Genomic DNA, 22,816 nt, shown 5'->3' on the forward strand with positions numbered 1-22,816 from the left:
TATCAGAAAAGTTATAGTATGTTAAAAAGTGATAAAAAGTCATAGAAAAAAGTGCAATAGTATGTAGTCCGAAGTATGTGAATTAAAGAAAAAAAAAATAAAGAAAAAACTCAGTATAGTATGTTAACAAAAGTGATTAAAAAAACTTTATAATATGGTATGTCAAATAAAATCCAAGTAGAGTACGTCAAAAAACATCATAAAAAAGGGACAGCGCAGACTGTGTCTCCAACTTGGGTCAGACTCCGCAAACTACTTGTTAGTTGCCTGTTGGCAGCATTGCTAACCACTTAGTCAGTCATCAAAGAATTTATGTTGAAAACAATAAAAGAATAGTATGTCCAAAAACGTCATTAAAGTCATAGTTTAGTATGTCCAAAAAGTCATGGTTTAGGATGGCAAAAAAAAGAGATATAGTCTTGGTTTTGAGGATGTCAAAGAAAGTGACAAAAAGGTATTTGGGAGCAGCAGCATTTAGAAGTGGAAGAAGCATGAAGAGGATTTAAAGATTGCTTCATTGTAAAGAGCTGAACATTTGGATAGATGAATGTTTTTTTGCTGAATCAGCATTCACACAGTGAAGCTCTCACTTGTCTGGTAGTAATCGTAGACTTTGACCACAGCTGCTTTCAGGTTCCTTACAGGCACGTCCTCCTCTAGTGTCACACTGTGCATCTTTGTCTCATCCTTCTTTAGCTGCAACCACATACATAACAGGCCGCTAAAAAACCATTTACTCACTTAAAATGCTGTACTCAGGTTTATCAAAATAAAGCACGGATTAATGTGTTTATGAAACATAATTTCCCCATCAACAAAGACACAGTCATCCTGTCAGTGCTTCCTACCCCATCTAAGTAGATGTTGATGAATCCTTCCTCCACGTCCACACGCTTCACTGAGCGATCCCTCTTCAGCTACCAAACCACAGACTGCCATTAGTACACTCCAACATATTAAATATAATGTATGTATAACATATTAGATGCAGGAGCAAAGTCTGGTAGTATTAGCACAAACAATATGTGTATTAAAGTATATAAGTATTTTACATCATCTGGCTGCTCATGGTTTAACTGTTAAAGAACTGACCAGCTCCAGGGAGCTCTTATCCAGAATGTACCCAGACAGCAGTTTGATGTTGATGATGACCATGTTGGTTTCCTCTCTCCTGCCCTGGTACCTACAAACACACACACACACACACACAATAGAGATGCTCACGTACTGCTGTGATTATTGGTTTTTGTCTCTACAATGGTGCAGAAAGACTTTCCTTGGCATAATTTCAAGATTTTTTCCAAACAAATATTGTCTCTTTGTTGCCAGTACTGAATGTTCAAACACTATTTAACATGTCTGAACGAGCATCTGACATAGTAACAGAAACTAAACCTATTAAACGTACTAACGATTACTACCAAGTTGAAGTAATCATTTTAAGTTTCTAAATTAAAAAAAGAAAAAAGTAACCGCAATTAACAGTTTCTAAAACAAACAAACAAAATTGTAATGACTTGCAGGTGATCCAATCATAACTCTAACAAAGGCCTGTATGCTGGCTTGTTTATGTGAAGCTAGGTCAAAGCCATTATTGAAGTTCTTCTTTGCGGGTAAACTGTTAACACAGCTATTTTCTGTTCTGTGTTAAGTCATAGCATGGTTTGCTGATCCAATCAGTTTCCTTATCCAATAATATTATCCAATAAAGTACAGAATATAAAAAGGTCCCATGGCATAAAAAAGGTTACGGAGGTTTTTTAACATTAATATCCGTTCCTTCAGCCTCCTTATGGTCCCCCTGTGGCTAGAAATGGCGATAGGTGTAACCCGAGCCCTGGGTATTCTGCTCTACCTTTGAGAAAATAAAAGCTCAGATGGGCCAATCTGGAGTCTGGCCCCTTATGAGGTCATATAGGGTCACTCCAGATTGAGATAACCTCCCCTATCTCTGCTTTGCCCGCACAGAGAATTCGGCCCACCCATGGGAGACAGACATCATGGCTTTCAAACACAGTTGGTCACGGCCCCACCCCCAGCCTCCACCTTGCTCCCCCTCTCTCCTCCTCAAAAGTTACAGACTCAGAAATGGCACATACTAAGGAAAGCTCATTGTGGGACTGGTTCTAGTGGCTGTAATTGTGCACCTAGGCTTAATTTTGGGGATGAGACTTCAGATACAGTATTAGGGTACCACTAAGGTCTATATAAAAGGATCCAAAGAGCACCATGTCATGGGACCTTTAACAGAAAATAATACCAACCATACTATACATAATAATCTAATGACATTATCAGACATACACAGACACACAGTACCTGACTGTCACAAAGAGGATGAGCTGGGGCTTGCTGATGTTGCATTTGGCCATGGTGTCAGCAGAGATGTTGAAGGCAGAGAACTCGGGTGGAGGGGGGATGTTGTAATGCATGGAGATCTGTGGAGGGACAGATCATCCCAATCACTCCACAATGGAACCATAAGCTATCCACAACAATATAAGTTACAATTACCCTGAAATAACCATTAATAGCATTTACATTTTTAAATCACAAATAAATTAGTAACTTAAGTATATAAAAAATTACTGAAAGAAACATACACGTCAATGATCATAAATATGTAACAACATACCTTGATATGCGTTATTAACAATCAGTGTTACACAGCTTTCATCTACTCGTTTCATTTTCACATTTTAATTTATAGTAGTCCAGTCATTTTTATTGCCTCCAAGCAAGAGCATAGGTTTCGTTTTAACATGGGGGGGAAAAAACAAAGAAAAATGTAGCACTGCAAAGTAAAGATGGTATGGTCCTCTCAAGGGCTGTTTGAAATTATTAGGAAACGTTAACAGGAAAGGTATATACATGTTTTGAATATTTATTTTTACCTCTTTTGGGGAATGAGTTGACTTTCATATTTTTTGAGGTGGACAAATCGGATTTGTCCCCTGCATTCCCCCCCGAAATCTGCGCCTATGCCTCCAAGTGCTCCTCCTATTGTCTTTCACACCTAACCTGCCCCTATTTCAGTTCCTGCTTCAGGTGTTCTGGTGTTGGCTTCATCTTTGGCTCATCCTGTGGGTGATCGTACCTGTGCCAGCACACAGCTCTGCCCCTCAGCTCGGACCGTGTACTCTCCAGGGACCTCGCTTAGCTTCTCCTCCTGGTACAGCAGCCTGTTGCTCTGATTCACCATGAACTCTTGGTTCAGGCCTCCTAACGATGTCACTGTCACTGTAGTGCTGCCCTCCGCACTGTAGGTCGCAGCGCCGTACTTAGCCAAAGCCTGGAGGGCCACCACAGTGTCCTGAGAAGCAGAGAGGTTAAACGTGTCAATCATGAACAATGGTTAGGGGGACAAGGGTTACCCATAAACCACCTGTGTGGGCAGGATCTGTCCTACCTGTGTGGAAGAGAAGCCCCCGTATGGGTTCTGCTGCTGGGCGAGCCAGCGGACGATGCTGGAGGAGTAATCCAAACCAAAGTCCGGCAAAGCTGGACCGGAGAGCAGAGCCAGCAGCACGTAGGAGGTCATCTCCACCTCCAGAGAGTCCAGGCCTTTCCCAGAAGCCCCTGCTCTGTCCCAGTGACGGGTGCCACCTGTGGTGTCATTCATTAGAAGGTTAACAATGACTTGAGTTAAATCAGGACATGGTCAAACCCCATACCTTTTGTGTACATAGGAAAAGTCCTCAGCTAATGAAAATGGGCGAAAAAACAAAAGTGTCTATAGATGTAAATGTTTACATAGGAAATTCATTATGGAAATTACCATCTCCTCTGTGTTGTTTAACCTTGAGCTACTACCAACAGCCATTACAGCTGTTATAAAACGTTCTTTAAAGACAACCTTTTATTGTCATTTTGATTTTTTTTTTTTCGATATAAACATTTGGGACACTATATGGAAGGATAACAAAAAAGCAAGCGCAGGCCGGACCACAACGTTGGCTGACATAGCACTTGTTCAGCTTTCTGCAGGAGAGCCTTTCTGCGGTCTAAATCATTTAACCTTTTAATGACATATCAACCGATTTCATTCACTACATGTCAATTGACACTTCAACACAGCTTTCTCTGTCTGACAAGTCCACTACTTTTTAGCAAATATGCCAACAAGACATTTTCACACACACATTTTCTTAAGACAGTTGAGCCCTGTCTTTCTTTCTAGGTTTGTGTTGATGCTGTTAAATGGCAGTAGTAAAATTGTTTTGGGGCGGCGGCGGGGAGAACTGCTGAAAAGTCAGTGATGGTTTCACTGTCTTACCCTGTGTGTTGGACTTCTGGTGCAGGTAAGTGATGAGTTGGCTCCTCATCTCCTCGTCCCCAGCCAGAGTGAAGGTGTAGGACAGCAGGGCGGTGGTGTACAGGTTGTCCAGCTGGCCGGCCACTGCCTCTTTCAGACAGTTCAGGCAGTTCTGTACCATGGGGTCCTGTCACACAGCAGGCAAACACAAAGATGAGACAATGGGCTTTAAAATAGTCTAAAAAACAGGTATTTCAATTGACGGCCATTGACCAGCCACATTTCGGTAAAAATTAACTTTGCCGGGTTACACTGTCAAGTAACTAGCCAATTTGGCTGGTGATGAATGGAATAAAAAAACACTCTGTCTGTTTGAATCAGCAGGCTGTAGAAGCGATGCGACGAGTTAGTGTTGCCAGATTGGTCTGTATTTTACCAAGAAATCTGGGCATTTTTGTGTATGTTTGGCTTGGAAAATGTGACCTTTATCTGGCAACACTGCTTCAATACTATTCCTACATTTCCCATAAACACCATGTTATGACATGTCATACAACAGTTGGCTACGTGCCCAGTTACGAGCTGGAAAAAAAGACAACAAGTGAGACAATTAATTAACCAATTTCTCCGCAGGCTTTTAAAAATGAGAGTTGCTTTAATGTTGTTTGCAAGGAAACTTTTTTTAGTAATTGCTACAGACAAATGTAGCCCCCAAGACAGACTATTAAAAGCTGAAGAGACAACAAAGGAACTCAGGCCGACATCTCTGAAAGGCAGTAGAGAGAGATAACAAGCGATTACCTCTGCTCAATATTTATCAGGGTGCTTATAGTGTTAATCCTCTCTAACAGCTCTCACAGGTGACTGTGGTTCCTTTCTATCTATAATCTTTGGATGGCCAGGTTCATTTGTAGGCTATGCTCGGACCTCCCGTCTAAAAGTAAAAATTTCTATTAAATGATGCTATCTGAAAATCTTTCATTTATTTCACATTAATAAAGTTTTCTGGGTGCGGAACATTTAAAGCAATAAATACGACAGGAAATCTACCAGTGTTGGTTTCTGAGGACAAAAAAAAAAGAGAACCTTGATAAACATTTAAATTGAGGGCAGATCCAATGAGTTCAACAGGTGAACATCTCACAGCTGTGGCAATGCGAGGAGTTCACAGTGTGAGACGGAGGAAAGAGACTCACCGTGGTGTTGGTGTCCAGCTCCAGCAGGGCAGCGGTGATGTAGGCTGTCAGGGACACATCGTCACTAACTCCTCCCTGTTGAAAGCAGGCGCAGAGCAGAAACAATCTCGGTCACACATATAGCTTTACTTCATGTCAGAGCCACTAAACTCGTTTCAGTTTAGTTTTCCTTAAAACAAGATCCTTTTTCTTTACTTTCAATTTACAATAATACCTGTCACTGTTTTTGTTTTAGTTAATGATGTACTAAATGTGAATTTGTTTTCACTTTGTGGCAAAATTGATTTGGTTACTGCAGATTGAAAGCATTGCTGCTTTATTACACCTGCACAGCAATTGGCCGTTAAACTCTGGATTAAATTTAAAACTGTGCACACTTTGTTTGTCTCTTCCCTTGTCTAAGAAAATAAGCACCATAAAGAAACACACACACGTATCTACTTACTGTAGACAAACTAAGCCTGGGCTAAGCACATAAAAGTTGTATACTGTAAGTAGCCTTATCTGGCAACCATAGCCCAGTATGTGAGATTGGCACTAAAACAAGGAGAAAATGTCTGAAAATATAATTTTAAGAATGTCCCATACAAAACATATTAGTTAACAGTCCAGACTAACTTTTATCTATAACAACTACGCATATTTGCCTCAGACACACAGCACAGCACACGGCTGTTTGCTGTAAGTCGGCTTGGAAAGGCTGTGCTTTAAATGGGGACTGGCTCGCAATAATTTGTTTCTGTGTGTGTGTGTGTGTGTGTGTGTGTGTGTGCGTGCGCACTGCTTGCCTGCGGGCCCGGGCCCTTTCCGCTTTCTGCACACACCCACAGCTCTCAAAAATTATGCAAATTGCTCCTCACATTGAGCCAATTCTGTAGTTTTGTCTTGTAGGAAATTACTAGACGACCAAAAGCAGATGATGTGAAACATCTAAAACGTTCAAACTGAGGTCATCACCTTCATGCCATTGTGGAAGAGTTTCCCCACAGATCTGATGCAACCGTTAGTCTGCTGGTTGTTGGACAGCCACATCTTGGCATCTTTAATGTGCTTGTCATGCACAAAGATGTATGGTCTCGCTCCGCCAAAGGACTTCATCACAAAAGAGGTCAGCCTGGAAGTTTAAACACAGAAAATGCACACTTTTTATTTTTAGAAAAAAAATCTAACCATGTGTTGGTAACCCCAACATGAACCCGGCTTCAGGACAATTACATAACAGCCTCCTGTCTCACACTAACAGAGAGCTGGGCCAGAGCTGCAACCCTAACTGAAGAATAATCTGAGCAGCAGAGCCCAGCAGAATAAAGATAGCTGGAGCTGACAGAGGCAGCAAAGCTAAAAACACCCACAGTTCATATATTTGGATCATAATTCAGATGCAATGCTTCTAAAGGAAGCTAGTTACAGATCTTTTACATTTTACTACACATATTGCATTGCACTATTATCAATATGTACAGCATAGGTCAACACTGCTCGACTCTTTAGTCATTCTTTTAGGTGCACAAAAATATGCAGTCATTCATTTTGGCCACTTGGGGGCAGCAGAGAAAGCTGTAAACAACATTGACATATTACCTTAAATGGTAAATTGTTAAGCAAACAATTATTCATGTACACACCCAGCAGACAAAGAGCTACTGTAAATTCAGTCCAGATACACATTGGACTCCTGGGAAAAAAATATATAAAAAAATATGACCTGTGGGTTCATCACAGCAATCCACGTTTGTCACATTCCACATGTCATTTGAGCAATTCTTCATATAAAACATTGCTTAGTGTGGCTTTTAATAAAGAAATCTATATATTTGCTCATACTTTAGTGAATCCTTGTTCAAGAGTCCTGGGATTTTAAGTGATTTGGACTAATCCAATCCAACACAAACACACACCCACGCACACACTCACCAACTGCCAAACTGCCCAGCACCCTTTCAAACAGCAAAGGGTTTGTTAAATCCCCTGAGGCACTGTGCTTTAAGCCCATTAAATGCAAATATTAATATTTTCTGGCAGGTTCCCCATAAAGTAAATTATTAGGATGCCTGCTGATGCCAAACACTAGAAAGGACACACTGTGTATGTGTGTGTGTGTGTGTGTGTGTGCCTCCCACTGTGTCTGCATGTCCTTGGTATTCTTTCATCAAATGAAGTGTGAGATTTGAGCTGAAAATAGTCAGTTTAAACAGCAAAGCTCAAGATAAATGTTTTTATGTGTTCTATAACCACTGATGCAACTGCAACATGTGTTATAGAAATTTACATATGCCATTATATAGATTATTTTGGTACTTCTGTTTTCAAAAACATCAAGTTACAGTGACAGGTGTGAAAGTAAATTGAACAGACAGTGGGTGTGATTTCTGATTCATCCTCAGGTTACAGAACATGCATACATGTAACTTTTAGTATTTGGGCTTTTTATGTGACTAAAATGCATTATTAATAATTCCATATGTGAAATATAAAAGAACAACTTTTTTAATTAAAAAAAAAAAAACACTGTATTAAAATGTTTGTTAATGTATAAAAGGTGCATCATCATTACAAAAAAAAAAAACAACAAAATAAAACACAACATTGCTCAAATTAAATTATTATTGATGTATAGATTTATGTGTAGGGTATCTGAGTCAGAAAATGACATAATTACTGTCTTGGCTAACCCTGTACGTAGTTCTATCAGATTCTCCTCCAGATTGTGGAACCATTGGCGGACATGTCTGTATACTAGACACTGAACATTGTGGAAGGCTTTGTTTTGTTTTTTTTTGTTTTTTTTTGTATTTTTGTGTTTGTATATGTTCTTATTTTGATATGGATCCCCCTGGGTCTGAAATAAAGTTTATTATTATTATTATATGTTTCTTATTTTAGCTAAAGAATTTCAGTTTCTTTTGTTTATTTGCGACCAGGTCCTATACAAATGTTTATAGAAAATGTCATGGCTATAACACAACATCATTATCTGTATCCTAAGCAGCATCTGCTAGTTATGTTACTGACCAGGTGTTTCCAGACTCATCACTCTTCCCAAAAGCACTGTAGGAGCCGTCATCATGCTTGTACGTAAGCTCCCTCTGATATCCTACAACACACAGACACACATGAACAAAAAACCATCACATTTACAAAAAAAAGCCCCTTGACAGACAGACGCTCTGTGAGGGCCTGTTGTTTTACATAGCGGTGGGCGATCAGACAGACAGACAGGCAGGCAGGCAGGCATACTGTAAGGGCCTGTTGTTTCACATACCGGGGGGCAATCAGACAGACAGACAGACAGACAGACAGACAGGCAGGCAGACACACAGACAGACAGGCAGACACGCAGACAGGCAGACAGGCAGACACACAGACAGGCGCGTTGTGAGGGCCGGTTGTTCACATGCCGTTGAGCGATGATACAATCCCAGAAGGCTGTTTAAATAATCCAAGAGACTGCAGCTTTACCAGATGTCAGAACCATGCACTGCAACTTCTAATACTATGAGGCAAGATTTTACAATAAAGTTATCACTGAGACTCATCTAGGTGATTGTGAGATGAACTGTAAAAATGATGATTTTGATATTTTTCATTTTACATAGTGATCTACCAAGAATTCCATGTCGGGCTAGGCCAACAACATAGGTCATTTCATATCTTGAAAACAATATATACTACAATATCAAGTAATTCAGTAGTCTATATGAAATAACCACATGATAAAGCATACTTTGGTATCATCCTTTGTGAATTAAATACTTGACAAATGAAGAACACAGAGTATTTTTGCTCATTTTGTTGAGAACTTCAGTGCAAAGTAACATACCGATCAAAACATAAAGAGTTGTCCAAAAGTCGTTTTTTTTTCAAAATTCCAACAGAAATATTTAGCAAAATAAATGGGAAAGAGATATTTTGAAATTGTTTTGACGATATATATCATCATGTTGCCCAGCCCCAATAGCATGTATCTGATTGGCCAATGCAACGCCTTGAGCCATGTTCCCATGTCTGAACACAGCCAGCCTCCTCAACTGGTTTAGTGACAGCAGATACAGAGGCATTATTTCCTACAGAGGACAACTGAAAAACATTTTGGGAACCGATGGAGGATATATGCAAACTGGAATAATTGCCCGGTGTCTGCCAAGAGAGCGAGCATTCTCACAGCTCCATCTTTGAACTTGAGACTCAGACATTTCTTTTCCACATTCATTATCCTGTCCCAGAGGATACAGAACTTACCGCTCTCCAGGAATTTCGTTGCCTTGTCACGAATATCCTCAGTCAGCTGCGCTGTGCTTTTCAGGTAGTTGAGGATGAAGATGTTTGGCGCAAACAGCACCATGTTCTGTTCCCCACAGCCGTACGGCATGGCCAGGAGCTTGTCCAGGTTCTTCATGGCCCGGCCCATCAGGTCACCTGCAGAAGCAGCAGCCGACTCTAAAATTACACCCTGACAACATTTTTTTATTCTTAGCAGGTTGGAAGGTTAACATACACTAGACACCGTAGTGTTAACTGGCCCATCACATGCAGTTGCTGAGTCTTGACAGCTGGACAAAAAAAAAAAAAAAAAAGAAAGTGTCTGAGAAGTAGTGTCACCAACCCAGTACAGAGACAGAGGCCCTGGCCGATCCAGCCACAAACATCTCAGGCATCAGAAGGGAGATTTTCTTCTCCACAGGACCCTCTGGCAACACAAAGAACAGAAAAAAACAACATAAACAATACTGTAAGGAGCAAGCTTAAAAAGGAACAGTTTCACATATTGGGATTTGAACTTATTTACTGTCTTGCTGAGAGTTAGGTAAGAAGATTGATACCTTTCTCATGTACGATAATATGACACTTACTAGTTGCTGGTTAGTTTAGCATATAACCCCCTAAAACACCACAGTGCGGCATTTTTTCAGTCTGCTTTGTATTTACTTAAAACACTAAATAATAAGTGAGCTTTACAAGGATACAACCAGGCTTGGCGTTCCCCTCGGTTTCAGGCCTGCTGGCTTTGATTGACATGTGTCAGTGATGGGTGATTCTCTTTGAACACTAATGTTGCAATGAGTCAGTGTATTCAATGCAGCAACCAAATCAAAGCTGTTCCATTTCATACATTTCTGTACAGGACTCATCTCCAATCTGACAAACACGAATGTTTCTGAACGAAAGTGATAATTACAATGAATCCCCCTCACACTGAAATGTAACAACTTCAACCTCTGACCCTGAAACAGGTCTCCATGACAGAATGACAGATTTGGTTCTGAATGAGAGGATCAAGATGTTTGTTAACCCTGAGGCTGACAGATAACCAACGATGATGGACGGGTTGTTTGTGAGCGCTTACCTGCAGGACAGAGGAGAGCGTTATGACTGACCATCTGTGGTGTTCCTTCAGCCTTGTGGGGAGAGATAAAGAATGTTGATTACATCAACAGGCAACGTAACAAGTATTGTGCGTGTCTCTAAAGTCTGATTTATCTCATTCCTCGTTCCATTGTTTCAACAATTTGAAATATCAAGGAACTACACTGTTGCACTGGGTGTTCATTTAAAACCATCCCGCTGCCCCAAATGCTCATTAGAACACCCAATGTAAATTAATAGTCCCCCACACATGCACTATATTGTCCTGTCTTGAGTAGTGTAAAATCAATGGTGTTTATTTTTTAGTTTGAGTGTCTCTTAACAACAACTATCTAAGATACGTCTTCAGTAGGAAAAAATGGTTTCTGACACAAACAGGGTATAAAGATAACTGACTGCATTAAACATTAAAAAGGACGTATCACAACTAAGTCAGTCAATTAATTATAGGGCGATATATTTGTGTTTTTTCATATATAAATTCCTGACATTACGTACTTGTCTGCAAGTTCTTTTTTCTCACATTTTGTCACACTGTTCCCATTGATCTTTTTCTATAACTCTACTTTTAGTAGAACATAAAGACTGCAAAAAAACTAGAATAAATTTCAGGTTACTGTTATTAGAAAAAACAAATATGTCTTTTTAGTACTCAAACTGAGGCTTTCTGCTGTGTTGTGTTGTGTTCGACGGTCACTGACCTCCACCAGCAGGGTGCGGACCACTGTGTCGATGCAGCCCATGTCAGGGACAGTGGCCACTTCGTTGCCACACAGAATATCAGTCTTCAGGGCCTCTGCGCTGACCTTCAGATTCACCTGACCTGTGTGCAAAAACATACACCCATCTTATTTCCAAAGCATAGCTGTATTGATTAGCACTCCCTGTCACACTGTCACATTTTGTGTACGTAGGCAAAACAGCTTTCTGTCTCTTTTTTTCAATCCAACTCATTATCCTCACTGTTCCTCCATCGCTCCTGACTATGTTTTCCTTCCTGACCCTGTTTCCTATCTTATTCGCCCTCATTAATCCTCATTTGTTGCCTTATTATGGCGCGCTATCTCACACCCCCTCTTTTTTTTTCTCCATAGCCCACAATCCTTCACACAGAGGACAAGTACAGATCACCCCTCGAGGGAGAGGTTTCTGAGTGTTTCGTCAGTGATACTACCTGACTTGTTAGTACAAGTGATTGTCAGCATTCCTCTAAGGGGGAGTTAGAGGAGCGCAATTTGACATTCAGAGCCTCGTCTCCATCCCTGCTGATGGAGGCTGATAGCAATCCTCCGCTTTAAGGCCAGGCAGCGGTACAACAACAGCCCTCTGTCTTTGCTTCCAGCAGTGCAGACGCAACACCTGTCAGAGCCCTTAGTACAGATTAATTAGCTTGTTCTGTCTCCTCTTTGTCACTAAAAGTGTACGTTTGGCATTGGATGGAACAAACATCAGTGTTTAATTAAATTAAAGATGTGAAGATTGCACTACATTGGTTGCAACATTAACAACAGTCACTTGAAACTATTTTTTGTCATAATGACAAGGCAGGGAGAGCAGAGCTGGGACGGGCTGACACTGTTTGAGATGGTAATCAATACATTTTTGAATAACACTGATACATTTTTTTGCATTGAAAATAAAAGATGAAACTTTGAACAAAGTTCCAGTTTGAAGAGCCTCTAAAAGTGCATTGAGACTAACTATTAGGATCATACCATTGTTTTAGACTACTTTACATTAATTCGTACGTTAATTCACACAAAACACAATAGTGTAATAGACCTGTGAATGCATGTTGTGTACATATTCACAAATGCATAGCTTTCAGGCAGCCACTTCTTTCAGTGACTATGTCTGCTTTGTTAATGTCAAAGTTAGATCATTAGCTACAGTATGAATCAGAGAATGATCACTTTCGTGATTAAGAAACTTATTTACTTAATCTGAGTAATGGGGTCCTACATCATGTTTTGCAAAATAACGAACTTTGACTTATTTCACATGAGAAATTTCTGTATGCATTTCCCCCCCTGTGGTTTTCTCACTGGATAAAGGTGGGCAGAGCTGACTTGGAAAGGTGATGCACAGGATTTAGTAAATTAAATGTTAAATTCATGTTAAAGTCACAATAAACAATTTTCTTTTTTGGAGTGTAGCTCATTTAGTCTTAAATATTTAATGTTGCAAAGAAATACTTTTGAATTGAAACCAAGTTTTCCTGTCAGCCATCTAGAAGTAATACCTAATGCAGTTGGAGTAACAATCCATGAGAAGGTCCTGCTCTCCTCTCCGCACAGACACACACTGTACTGGCAGCCGTCACAGTTTCTGTAGGTGTACTGGTCTGAATCAGCCAGTGCAATCTTTACCTGCAGACAGAAACAAAGGCAAACACTCACTTTCAGAAATAAAAAATTACTAAAAAATGTAAGACATACTTACTTATGCAAGTAGATACAAGTTAAAATGTAACTTCATCAGTGTCTCTTATTATTGTACCCACAGACTACACCATCATACTTGTGAATCCATTTAAATTAATTCCAAATGTAAGATAATATTCACCATAATGCACTTGGAGAGATAGTTGAAGACAGTGGCTTTGAGAGTGAAAACCTCGCCTCGGATGACAGAGTAGGGCAAGGTGAGACTAACAAAGAAGGGCTGGAAGGCAGTCAGACCAGTGTTGGGCGACACGCCGAAGCCCACAGAGGAGACACAGAAAGCGCCAGCAGCCCACTTAGTGATAGTGTCAGGGACTGTCTTCTCCACATTCACTGACCCACTGTCTCTGAACAAACATACGAGCAAAAGTCAAATGAAAAAATTCTCTCATGGAGTCGCACTGAAAGTTTTATGAGTCAAAACAGGAATATGTTCAGGAAACTTCATGACAATCTGCATTAGTGCATACTGAGCTATATTGTGTGTTTGACTTTACATCCTCTGGAGAGTTAGAGTGCTTATTATATGTTTTTTAAACTGTCTTTAGGTGGTGGAAATAAACTTTGTTCCTGCAGCCAAAGAGTCTACAGCCACCAAGCTCTGTGAGCATTTGCATTAGAGGTAAATGCTAACATCCACATGCTAACTTGCTAATGTTAAGCAGGTATAGTAATGTTTACCATTAACCGTCACAATCCTAGTTTAACATGTTAGCATACTAACATGATATTCTGTTTAAAAGACAAATGATATTCTGTTTAAAAGACAAATGTTAACCTCATTCTGGCATTAAAAGGAAAAGTCAGAATATCATATAATAAAATATAACATTTGCCAATTAGCCATACACATAAAGCAAACCTGAGGTTGATGGAAGTGTACTTTCCATCGGTATTCAATCATAAACTAAAGTGTACAAAATGAACACGTCTGAAAATAAAAACAATTTACAATGTTTTGATCCTTTTCATATGATATATGATTATTACCCCACAGGAACTAGGTCCCAGATCCAGGTTTCAGGGAAGAATATCCTGACGGTCTCCTTCTTCTCCTCCTCATTACTGCCCGGCACACCACCTACCCTCTGCGGCATCATGTTGAAGGCCATGGGAACTGGAGAGTCTAAGACGTCTAGGAACACAGTATATATAAAAAAAGATTTTTACACAACTAAACTTACCCAACAGAAACCAGCTCCCAGATCCAGGTCTCAGGGAAGTATGTTCTAATGGTCTCCTTGGTCATTCCAGCCTTTGGCTCTTCCATACTGAGAGATTTCCCAACTAATCCTTCTTCATCATCCAATGACTCAGCCACTTAAAAGTTTACAGTACATTATATGTTTTGTTCTTGGGTAATGGAAATACCAGTGGAAAAATATAACACATACCAGAATCATAGTAAAATAAATCATATCTCCTTTCATGGCAGTTATAAGGCTTTTTCACATCGGAGTTGGTCACAATTTTGATTCCTATTTCCTAGAAAAGGAGAAAGAGAGACATAATACAACAAAATAAGAGATTGATTTGGTTACTCCTGAGTTACACAGAGAATGAAACACAAATGAAAGATAATTATTGGTTGACCCAGGTACATGTAGATATAGACAAATAGAGAAGGAAATGTACAGTACATGAAAACTGAATAGATATTGTACGATCAATCTTGTACAGCCTATTCTTTATAGCCAATGAAAATGACTAATTATCTACTTTAAAGATGCTGTAGACATCATTCTTCTGATTGGCCGGTTCAAAGTAGACTGAGCGCTTGGTTCGATTAGTCGGCTCCACACCGTCGACCTCAATCCCTTGCTCTGGTTCGGGCTCCGGTTCAGGCTCCGGCATTGGCACAGGGAAGCAGGGATATGGCTCAAAGTCTTCAACCTCGTAGCTGTATCCTGACAGCTTCTGTAAAGGCAGCTGGCTGTACACCTGCGCAAGAACAAACACATGTACATCAGCCCGGGTAAGTCATTGGTTTAGGCAGCAAGTCCAAAATAGACTACTACATAATCACATCTTAATTAAAACAAATATAACAAAATCTATAAAAACAATTGAAAGACCTGCAGTAACTCAGATTGACTGACAGTTGTAAAGATTAGTACTAAATAATATTTGTTTATCATGACTTGAAGTAGTCAAAATGCAGTTTGAGAGGCTTTACTAACAGACCACACTATAATTTGTGGATTTTAGAATTCAATGCTACTATTTCCACTTTTCTCTTCTTTAAACTCAAGGCATGCTGCGTGCTTATAAAATAAAAAACACCATGTTTTCAAGTGGTAAAGATACAAATGGTAACACAGGTCAAACTAGCGCAGAGGCTTGTGCCGTACATAGTCGACCGTGAGTTCCTGCTCTGACTGCAGCAGGAGGACGCTCTGATCGATGGCCCTGACGGAGCACATGGAGCCTGGGTGAGCCTGCAGACTGAGCGTGGTCTTCTCCGCTGGAAGCTCCTGGAGAGAGGAGAACTTCAGAGACACCTGCACAGGAGACATCAAGGTAGAAAGTCAGAAGCTGTGAGGTACAGAATTAAAACATTGTTTATTGTAGCTTTACGTTATACAAACGTCCAAATAGGTCACATAGGTGGTACCTTGTTATTAAGGCAGAGCTGAACGGGGAAGTCCTGGCTATCGGCCACAGCCTCTCCACTGGGCATCACAGTGTAAACTATCACTTGGGCAAATGGTGCCAGGTTTGTAACATGATGGAGTGATATGGACAACTCTCCTTTGTTGACTGAGACATCAACACAGAGAGACAAGGAAATGTGTTATATGACCGTGTGAAATTATCAAAATACATCAAAGACAAATAATATGTACTTACTAATTTTACTAATAATAAATCAGATATTTGTTTTTTTTGTAATGTAATAATCTGCTAGGTTAGCAAAACAAACAAAAAGGGGACGTAGATGTGATAAGGTAGGTGCCCCAAAAAAAGGAAGAAAATAAATAAATAAACTGGCCTGAGCCTATATTTTAGATTAAAAAACAGATTTTCCACTGTAATTTCAGAAGAAAATGTTTTAACAAAACGAGCTAAAGACAACGTTTTAGTGCGGTGACAAACATCTTTGCCCTGCGCCTTTTCAAAGTTCAGCAGAGCCCAAAAACTGCCATATTGTCTTTTATTTGTATAACATTTCTCTTCATGAACGAAAGAGGGGAGTTGTTAGTCCATCTCTCAATAATTTCCATGTTTTCTGCCATTATGTGTCTCTCAAGCATAAGCCCATTCATTTCTTCTGAAAACATCACTCTTTTAACCTGGAGTGACAGATTTTACTTAGCCACTTGGGGGTGGTGGAAATGGAATGAAAACACTGACATAATATCACCTTTTCAGTTAATATGGCAAATTTGTTTGCAAACGGTTGCATATTTACCCATTTCCTGAGGGAAATGTCTGGCTCTTAACCGCTAAACATTCCACTATATACTGTATACCATCATTGTGAGTCTGATGAAGGACAAGGAAATGTCCCTTCTTCCTGTCATAGATACTTTTTCAGATGATGTTGAGAAGCCTTTTTGTAACTAAATGTGAGAAAGACCAAGGATATGAGTATAAATTTTAGGCGTCACAATTCCAACCCTGTCAACACCACACTTAATGGTCAGGATGTAGAAAAAGCCAAACATGCAAGTACTTGGGCACTATAATTGATAATAAGATTACCTTTGAATGTAATACCAATATGTTGTGTAATAAAAGCCAGCAGCACCTTTTCTGTCTGAGGAACCTGGCTAAGTTTGAGGTTGAAAGGTTTTTGATGACTTTGTTTAATAGACCTTTTATTGAGTCATTTTTTCATATACCCGCTAGTCAAAACCAACATACACATTCATTCATACCTTTAGCCAACTCACTGCTAAACTTTTATAGGATAAGGTAATATCAGCTTGACCTCAACCAAGCATGACATACAAGGCTTTCTTAATTTGAATTAAGTATGACATGTGTTTAAATTAGTTTTGTTTTTTGTTCCTACATTTTTGCTATTTATTGTCTATTTTGTAATCATCTTGTGTACTTGTGACTGCTGCGAAAACAATTGCCCCTTTGGGGACAACCAATGTTCTAGTTGACTTGACTATATTCACCAGCTAGTGTGAGTTTAACTGAGTTTTTTTGCTGAGAACAGCTGCCTGCTACCTTCTAGGTTTATTGTAGGTTGTAATCTTTTCATGGGATTTGATGACAATTAAGGAAATGCAGATCATCACCAGACCTTTCCCTTTAAGATGGCTCTTAGTTTAAGTAACATTAGTTTGTACCAGTTCCCGCTTTAACAGCCACTGGGACATGACCGTGTTGCACAATTCCACCTCTGGTCATCACCTACAGTAAAACATAACACAGGCAGATACATTAAATGTTTCAGTGTTTGCGAGCTTCTGCAAAAGAAAACCTTTTAGAGACTGAGACAATGGAGTGATTTAATTACTGTTCAACTTAACGTTAACATAGATGGATGTAACACTGACAGAAATTCATTACCCATCACAGTAGTCTTACCAGGTAAAAGAATTCGAGCACTTCCTGTCCTTTCTTAAGCTCCTCCCCCTGGATGATGTACTGAGCACGCACCGTGGCATCTTTGTCACAGGAGAGCATCCCGCTCCCCTGCATTAGCTTCAAAAAACTTTTGCTCTTGGAGTAAAATGCTGCCACTCTTTGGTAGGCCGACCTGTATTCTGGTCGACGCATATTGTGCACATAAGGCTCATTCTCCTCCGTTTTTCTAGACCTCGCCTGTTGACACAACAACCACAGGTCAAAGGTCACATTTTCACTCAACCGACACCACTTATCAACCTCTAATTATTACAAAAAAATGAAAGTCTATGTGTTTCACCTCTAACAAAATCCATTATTTGGAACATTTCCTTAACTAGGCATGGATTGTATCATAGATTAACACTGAACTGGTTATTAACAGAGGAGCCCTGAATTGAAAAGCAGTAACCTACGTTTAGATTCACTGTGTTCTGCCATAAGGCGGTGTCCAAAGAAAATGAAGCCATTCCTTTCATATCTGTAGTGAGTGTTAGGTTTTGAGAGTCCCCGACAAACAGATACACGGCCTCATTAGGAACAGCTTTGTTGTCTGGACCGATCACTTTGACCTGCAAAAAAGTCAGAAAGAAGAAGCTAACCCACAGCACACTTAAGATGAGAGATCAGGATTCAATGTGCTAGGGATAGATGTATGCAAAAAAATATTCCTCTGTGTGCTGTGCTGACAGCAGGCTAAGACTCCCAATGGTCTTTAATGAGTCGTATTACCTTTCCCTCCAAAGAGATGCCAGGCTTGTATGCGGCAGGTACATTCTCAAAGGTGACAGTTCTGATGTGACTGCTGAAACTGGTCCGCCCACTGCCTTTCAGAGTGACCCCTAGATGGTAGTAAACACCCAGATCAATGCTCATCAGGATCTAGTGCGGATTACTCAATAAACAGTATTAGGTAGGGCTGCACAATTAAACACAATTTAATCAAAGTAATGACTACTGCAATATCCATATTGCAGGGGGGGGGCAAATATTTGTTAAAGGCTAAATATGTGTCAGAACTGAATTAAGTACTGCGATGCTACCTCCCAGCCTATAAATTGTGTCCTACAGATTAAAGTTTAGTGTTGTTTTGTACACAGCCTCGTAAAAATCACACTTTAATCATTTTCATTTTTTAACTTTTTATAGTTTTCATTGAAAATGTAAATAATGACACCCAAATGATTGTTCCCTCCAACATCGTGAATCATTTCGCAATTTTAGTCAAAATAATCTGAATTGGATATTTTCCTCATATCGTGCAGCCCTAGTGTCCGGTCAGCCTAAATGTGGACTCAGTCAAACTTACCGGTACCGTACTCTTCCATTTCAGCATTCACCTCAAAGCTGTCAACGTAATGGATCTTGTTAAGAGAAAACTCTGCCATGCTCACAGTTTGTGCAGCACAGCCACCTTTATCCGTCTAGAAGATAATAACAAGAGTCAATTTCAAACCAAAATTAGGAAATTGAATTTGCGAAAGAAAAGTGTGATTACTGCAAGTCTTAGCATAATATTTTGGAATTCTCACCGTCATTTCATACGTCTTGCAGAGGTCTCTTTCTTGGGAACCTGAATACCAGTAAAACCAGAAGGCTTTTCTACAAAACACTGCCTTTACTGAACCAACAACTGGTTTGCCATAGGTGTATCTGCAGGAAAAAGTAAAAGGAGACAGAAATGCTTTTTAGAAATTGATCCCAAGTTTGGATTCTAGAATAATTTCGGTTAATATCATCACATAGACAGGAAGTGTATTTTTTTACTAAGAAATGGCAATATCAATAGCATGTCACATGTGGATGACACTTACTAATAATAAAAAAGAAGCAAATTCTTAAAGTCAAACCATCCAACATTTGTTTTGCTGCAAATGTATTTTTTGTTTTTGAAAACTGAAGAAAAAACAAATGCTAAGGTACAACTCACTTTCCACAAATCCTTATTGTTGCCTCTTGGTCCAGGATGGTAATCACGCTGGGTAGGTGAACCTTTACCTCATACTTTGGCAAAACTAAAGTAAGGGAAAGAAAAAGAATCAAAAATCTTACTGCTGAAAACGCACATTAGATCAATCGCACATTAATTTGGTAAATGTGACAAATTTGTCTATTTTAGGGGCATGTAACTGCAACAGACCGTATTCCTTAATGTCAAAGCTGTGGGAAATTTGCTCTCCTTTGTCCGTCCAGGCGGTGATCATGTAGCTTCCTTGTACTGACTCAGGAATCATTGGGTGGGAAAGATCAAGGATGCCACTACCAATGGTCTTATCCAACCACTGGGCAATGCGATTTGAATTGGGATCCTACATAAAAAAGACAAGAGGCACATAGGTTAAGTTCAGAGCTGATGCAGGTGATGTACAGAAACACAATTATTATGAAAATGAGTTTGTCCCCAGACACTCAGTGTCCCCAGATTGGATGGTATGCCAAAACTTTTCAAAATCATGAAGATCACTTTAAAAAAAAAAATCAAAATCGCTTTCTTTTAACTTCCTGTAAAACTTAAAAGCCCCCTACATATTTCGTATTACTCAGAAATCTGGCGACTGATTTTATTAAACGAGTCAACTACCCTGAGACGCGTTCCCAGTCTCAGTGTATTATTTGTAATTGTTTGTCACTGTTTGTACTTATAAAAAACTAATATTTGATCACAAAAAAAAAAAAGTCAACTGTTGGAGGAAATGCCATGCAGGGTCCCATAAGAAACTGGGCCAGTTCCTCATACAATAACTGTTAGTCTTACCTGGAGCTCCACCACTTTGTACTGAAAAAAGGAAAAGAAAAAAACAGTTATGTAAAAGTGAATAAACTGCACATAGAATTTTCACAATACACACAATATACAATGAGAATACATCTGTAAAGCTAACACATAAGCTAACGCTTCTCAATTTTTCCATAGTCATAAGTTGCAATCCACAAATAAACAGAAGAAGAACTGGGTAGAGGGCACTACACACCTGGCTGGGCAAAGAAAAGCACAACCTACAGAATTTTTAATTTCAATAAATATTCCAAGGACAAAGACACTTTTGTTTCACCTTTTCAACCCAACAGACATTGCTCAAACCCACAGAATGTAGAAGACATTGGACACATTTTAAATTGTATAGTATGTTGTGCAGCCATGTATGTTTGATGATGTGTTGGAAGCAGCAGCCACATTCAGTACGGCCATACAGTGTGGGATTTTATGAATTATGGCTGAGGCATTCTATGAGAAGCAATTCATTTCTGACCTCACCCGCTTTCCATTTGAAGACATTTTTTTCATACATGTTAACCTATATTAGAGTTTAAAGTGACCAGCCTTCCTAAAGACTTCTTCTACAAGGGTTCTATCAAACATTTTCCTAAATTTTAATACTTTAGTTCAAAAATAAATAAATAATTATGCAAATAGTTTTTTCCCTTAAAACTTAATTTACAAAAAAAGGTTAACAGACTACTGGACCAATTTTCATGAAAGTTGGTTGTAATGTTTCACATTGGCCAAGGAAGAACCCATTACATTTTGTGGTGGGTCTGTATCAAGGGGCGGATATACTAATTATGTTTCACGTTCCTTAGCATTGGGAGATAGAGCATTTGTGCTGCATTCAGGTGGTGTCTGAATAATATTTATTAAAATAATTCTCAACAGATTTCTGTAGATCACAACTCGGAATTGTAGTTGGGAACGTCAGTTATAATGGCCCATGTATTTTTTAAAGGTCAGGCCAGGCTCGGACACAACGTGCACGGTCAGGCTCAAGTTTGATTTTTTGGACTATTGGACATTAAGACAGTAGGTTCTGCCTGTAGCTGTGTACGGCTCCACTGGTGAGCACATGGTCAAAATGAACAACAAGTAGGAAAAAGTGTATTGAAATGGAAAGCCATGGGGTCAGAAAGTGATTGATTTACGCCCCAGTTTCATGGTTTCCATTGTTTCTCCTAACTGTCTTTGGAGCTGAAGGGACTTACCCTCATCATATGATACATTTGAATTAATTTCATGTTCGCTTAGCCTCTCAACACAAACGGAAAAAGCCTTGAGCCTATATTGATTCAGATGTTTGGGTCAGATGAAGTGTGTGCCAAATGAACTCTGACAGCATGTTTATCACACTACTCCACACAGCGCTTCACGCCCACGCGGTCTTCCAAATCAACAAACAGCCCTCCTTTCACCTCCCACTCTCCTGAACCAAAATAGACCTCGCTCCAGATTCACCGACTGCTTGGTAGAAATCACACCAGATTGCAAAGTTCACTGGTTGGAATTCTAACAAACATCACACATTATGACATCATTTTAAAGGGATAAAATAAATACATAAAACTTACCACTCGATCTACAGGGATGAAATTAGCATCCATAGAGACGATTCGGAACTGGACTTTAAAGGAAAGAAGAAAAATCAAAGCAAAGAATGAACATCCATTTAATTTCTAAATATACACAAATATATACAGTACATGACATAAGCAAGGCAAACAGAAAATAAATACAATGAGAAAGGACATCATAGATAGATCTCTTTCACAAATCCCCCAACTTTATAAAAAGGTGCAATACTAATTTGAAAAGTCCTAATAATACCACTGGAATCATATTGAGACAACTTGTCTCATCTTATATATGGACTATAATAGTCCATGGTTGTTTTGATTTGGTAATAACATGACAATTCCCAAAATCACATTAAAATTGAGAGGAAGAAAAATTCCAAACCAACAAGATTAAAAATAAAAAAAAAATAAAAAAAATAGTGATTTGATGGATGTTGATTTTTTTTTATTTTACTGCACACAACCTCTACCAAGAACTCTTGAGAAACCACCATTGTTCTTTGTGCAGAATATAGACATAATTCCTAAAGTTGACAAGTAGCGGCTCAGCATTATGCAGATATTATAATGTAGTCCAAAACTGCAAAAGTGCAGCTGAATTGGTAATCAGTGCAGAGAGGATAATA

At 39.3% G+C, this 22,816-nt stretch overlaps 1 protein-coding gene across 3 annotated transcripts in view; it reads right to left on the minus strand.

The window, feature by feature from the left end:
* LOC117941981 (alpha-2-macroglobulin) overlaps nucleotides 1-22,816 on the minus strand; it is a 31,006-nt gene that overhangs the window by 4,830 nt on the left and 3,360 nt on the right. For 2 of the 3 annotated variants that reach the window (XM_034867257.1, XM_034867258.1), the window contains 31 exons: nucleotides 22,185-22,237; nucleotides 20,599-20,619; nucleotides 19,984-20,152; nucleotides 19,774-19,858; nucleotides 19,376-19,496; nucleotides 19,153-19,267; nucleotides 18,576-18,685; nucleotides 18,260-18,415; nucleotides 17,805-18,041; nucleotides 17,564-17,627; nucleotides 15,874-16,019; nucleotides 15,611-15,760; nucleotides 14,979-15,200; nucleotides 14,654-14,744; nucleotides 14,250-14,394; nucleotides 13,381-13,606; nucleotides 13,058-13,184; nucleotides 11,517-11,638; nucleotides 10,796-10,847; nucleotides 10,055-10,138; nucleotides 9,691-9,867; nucleotides 8,464-8,545; nucleotides 6,409-6,565; nucleotides 5,452-5,526; nucleotides 4,277-4,442; nucleotides 3,410-3,606; nucleotides 3,098-3,313; nucleotides 2,320-2,438; nucleotides 1,093-1,183; nucleotides 849-917; nucleotides 591-696 (listed from right to left, as the gene is read on the minus strand). In XM_034867257.1, the coding sequence (XP_034723148.1) occupies nucleotides 591-696; nucleotides 849-917; nucleotides 1,093-1,183; nucleotides 2,320-2,438; nucleotides 3,098-3,313; nucleotides 3,410-3,606; nucleotides 4,277-4,442; nucleotides 5,452-5,526; nucleotides 6,409-6,565; nucleotides 8,464-8,545; nucleotides 9,691-9,867; nucleotides 10,055-10,138; nucleotides 10,796-10,847; nucleotides 11,517-11,638; nucleotides 13,058-13,184; nucleotides 13,381-13,606; nucleotides 14,250-14,394; nucleotides 14,654-14,744; nucleotides 14,979-15,200; nucleotides 15,611-15,760; nucleotides 15,874-16,019; nucleotides 17,564-17,627; nucleotides 17,805-18,041; nucleotides 18,260-18,415; nucleotides 18,576-18,685; nucleotides 19,153-19,267; nucleotides 19,376-19,496; nucleotides 19,774-19,858; nucleotides 19,984-20,152; nucleotides 20,599-20,619; nucleotides 22,185-22,237 (3,951 nt within the window). Of the gene's footprint in view, nucleotides 1-590; nucleotides 697-848; nucleotides 918-1,092; nucleotides 1,184-2,319; nucleotides 2,439-3,097; nucleotides 3,314-3,409; nucleotides 3,607-4,276; nucleotides 4,443-5,451; nucleotides 5,527-6,408; nucleotides 6,566-8,463; nucleotides 8,546-9,690; nucleotides 9,868-10,054; nucleotides 10,139-10,795; nucleotides 10,848-11,516; nucleotides 11,639-13,057; nucleotides 13,185-13,380; nucleotides 13,607-14,249; nucleotides 14,395-14,443; nucleotides 14,580-14,653; nucleotides 14,745-14,978; nucleotides 15,201-15,610; nucleotides 15,761-15,873; nucleotides 16,020-17,563; nucleotides 17,628-17,804; nucleotides 18,042-18,259; nucleotides 18,416-18,575; nucleotides 18,686-19,152; nucleotides 19,268-19,375; nucleotides 19,497-19,773; nucleotides 19,859-19,983; nucleotides 20,153-20,598; nucleotides 20,620-22,184; nucleotides 22,238-22,816 lie in introns of all 3 variants that reach the window. The other variant, XM_034867259.1, reaches the window with a different exon arrangement.

The sequence above is a fragment of the Etheostoma cragini genome, chromosome 3, assembly GCF_013103735.1.
Source record: "Etheostoma cragini isolate CJK2018 chromosome 3, CSU_Ecrag_1.0, whole genome shotgun sequence".
NCBI lineage: Eukaryota > Metazoa > Chordata > Actinopteri > Perciformes > Percidae > Etheostoma > Etheostoma cragini.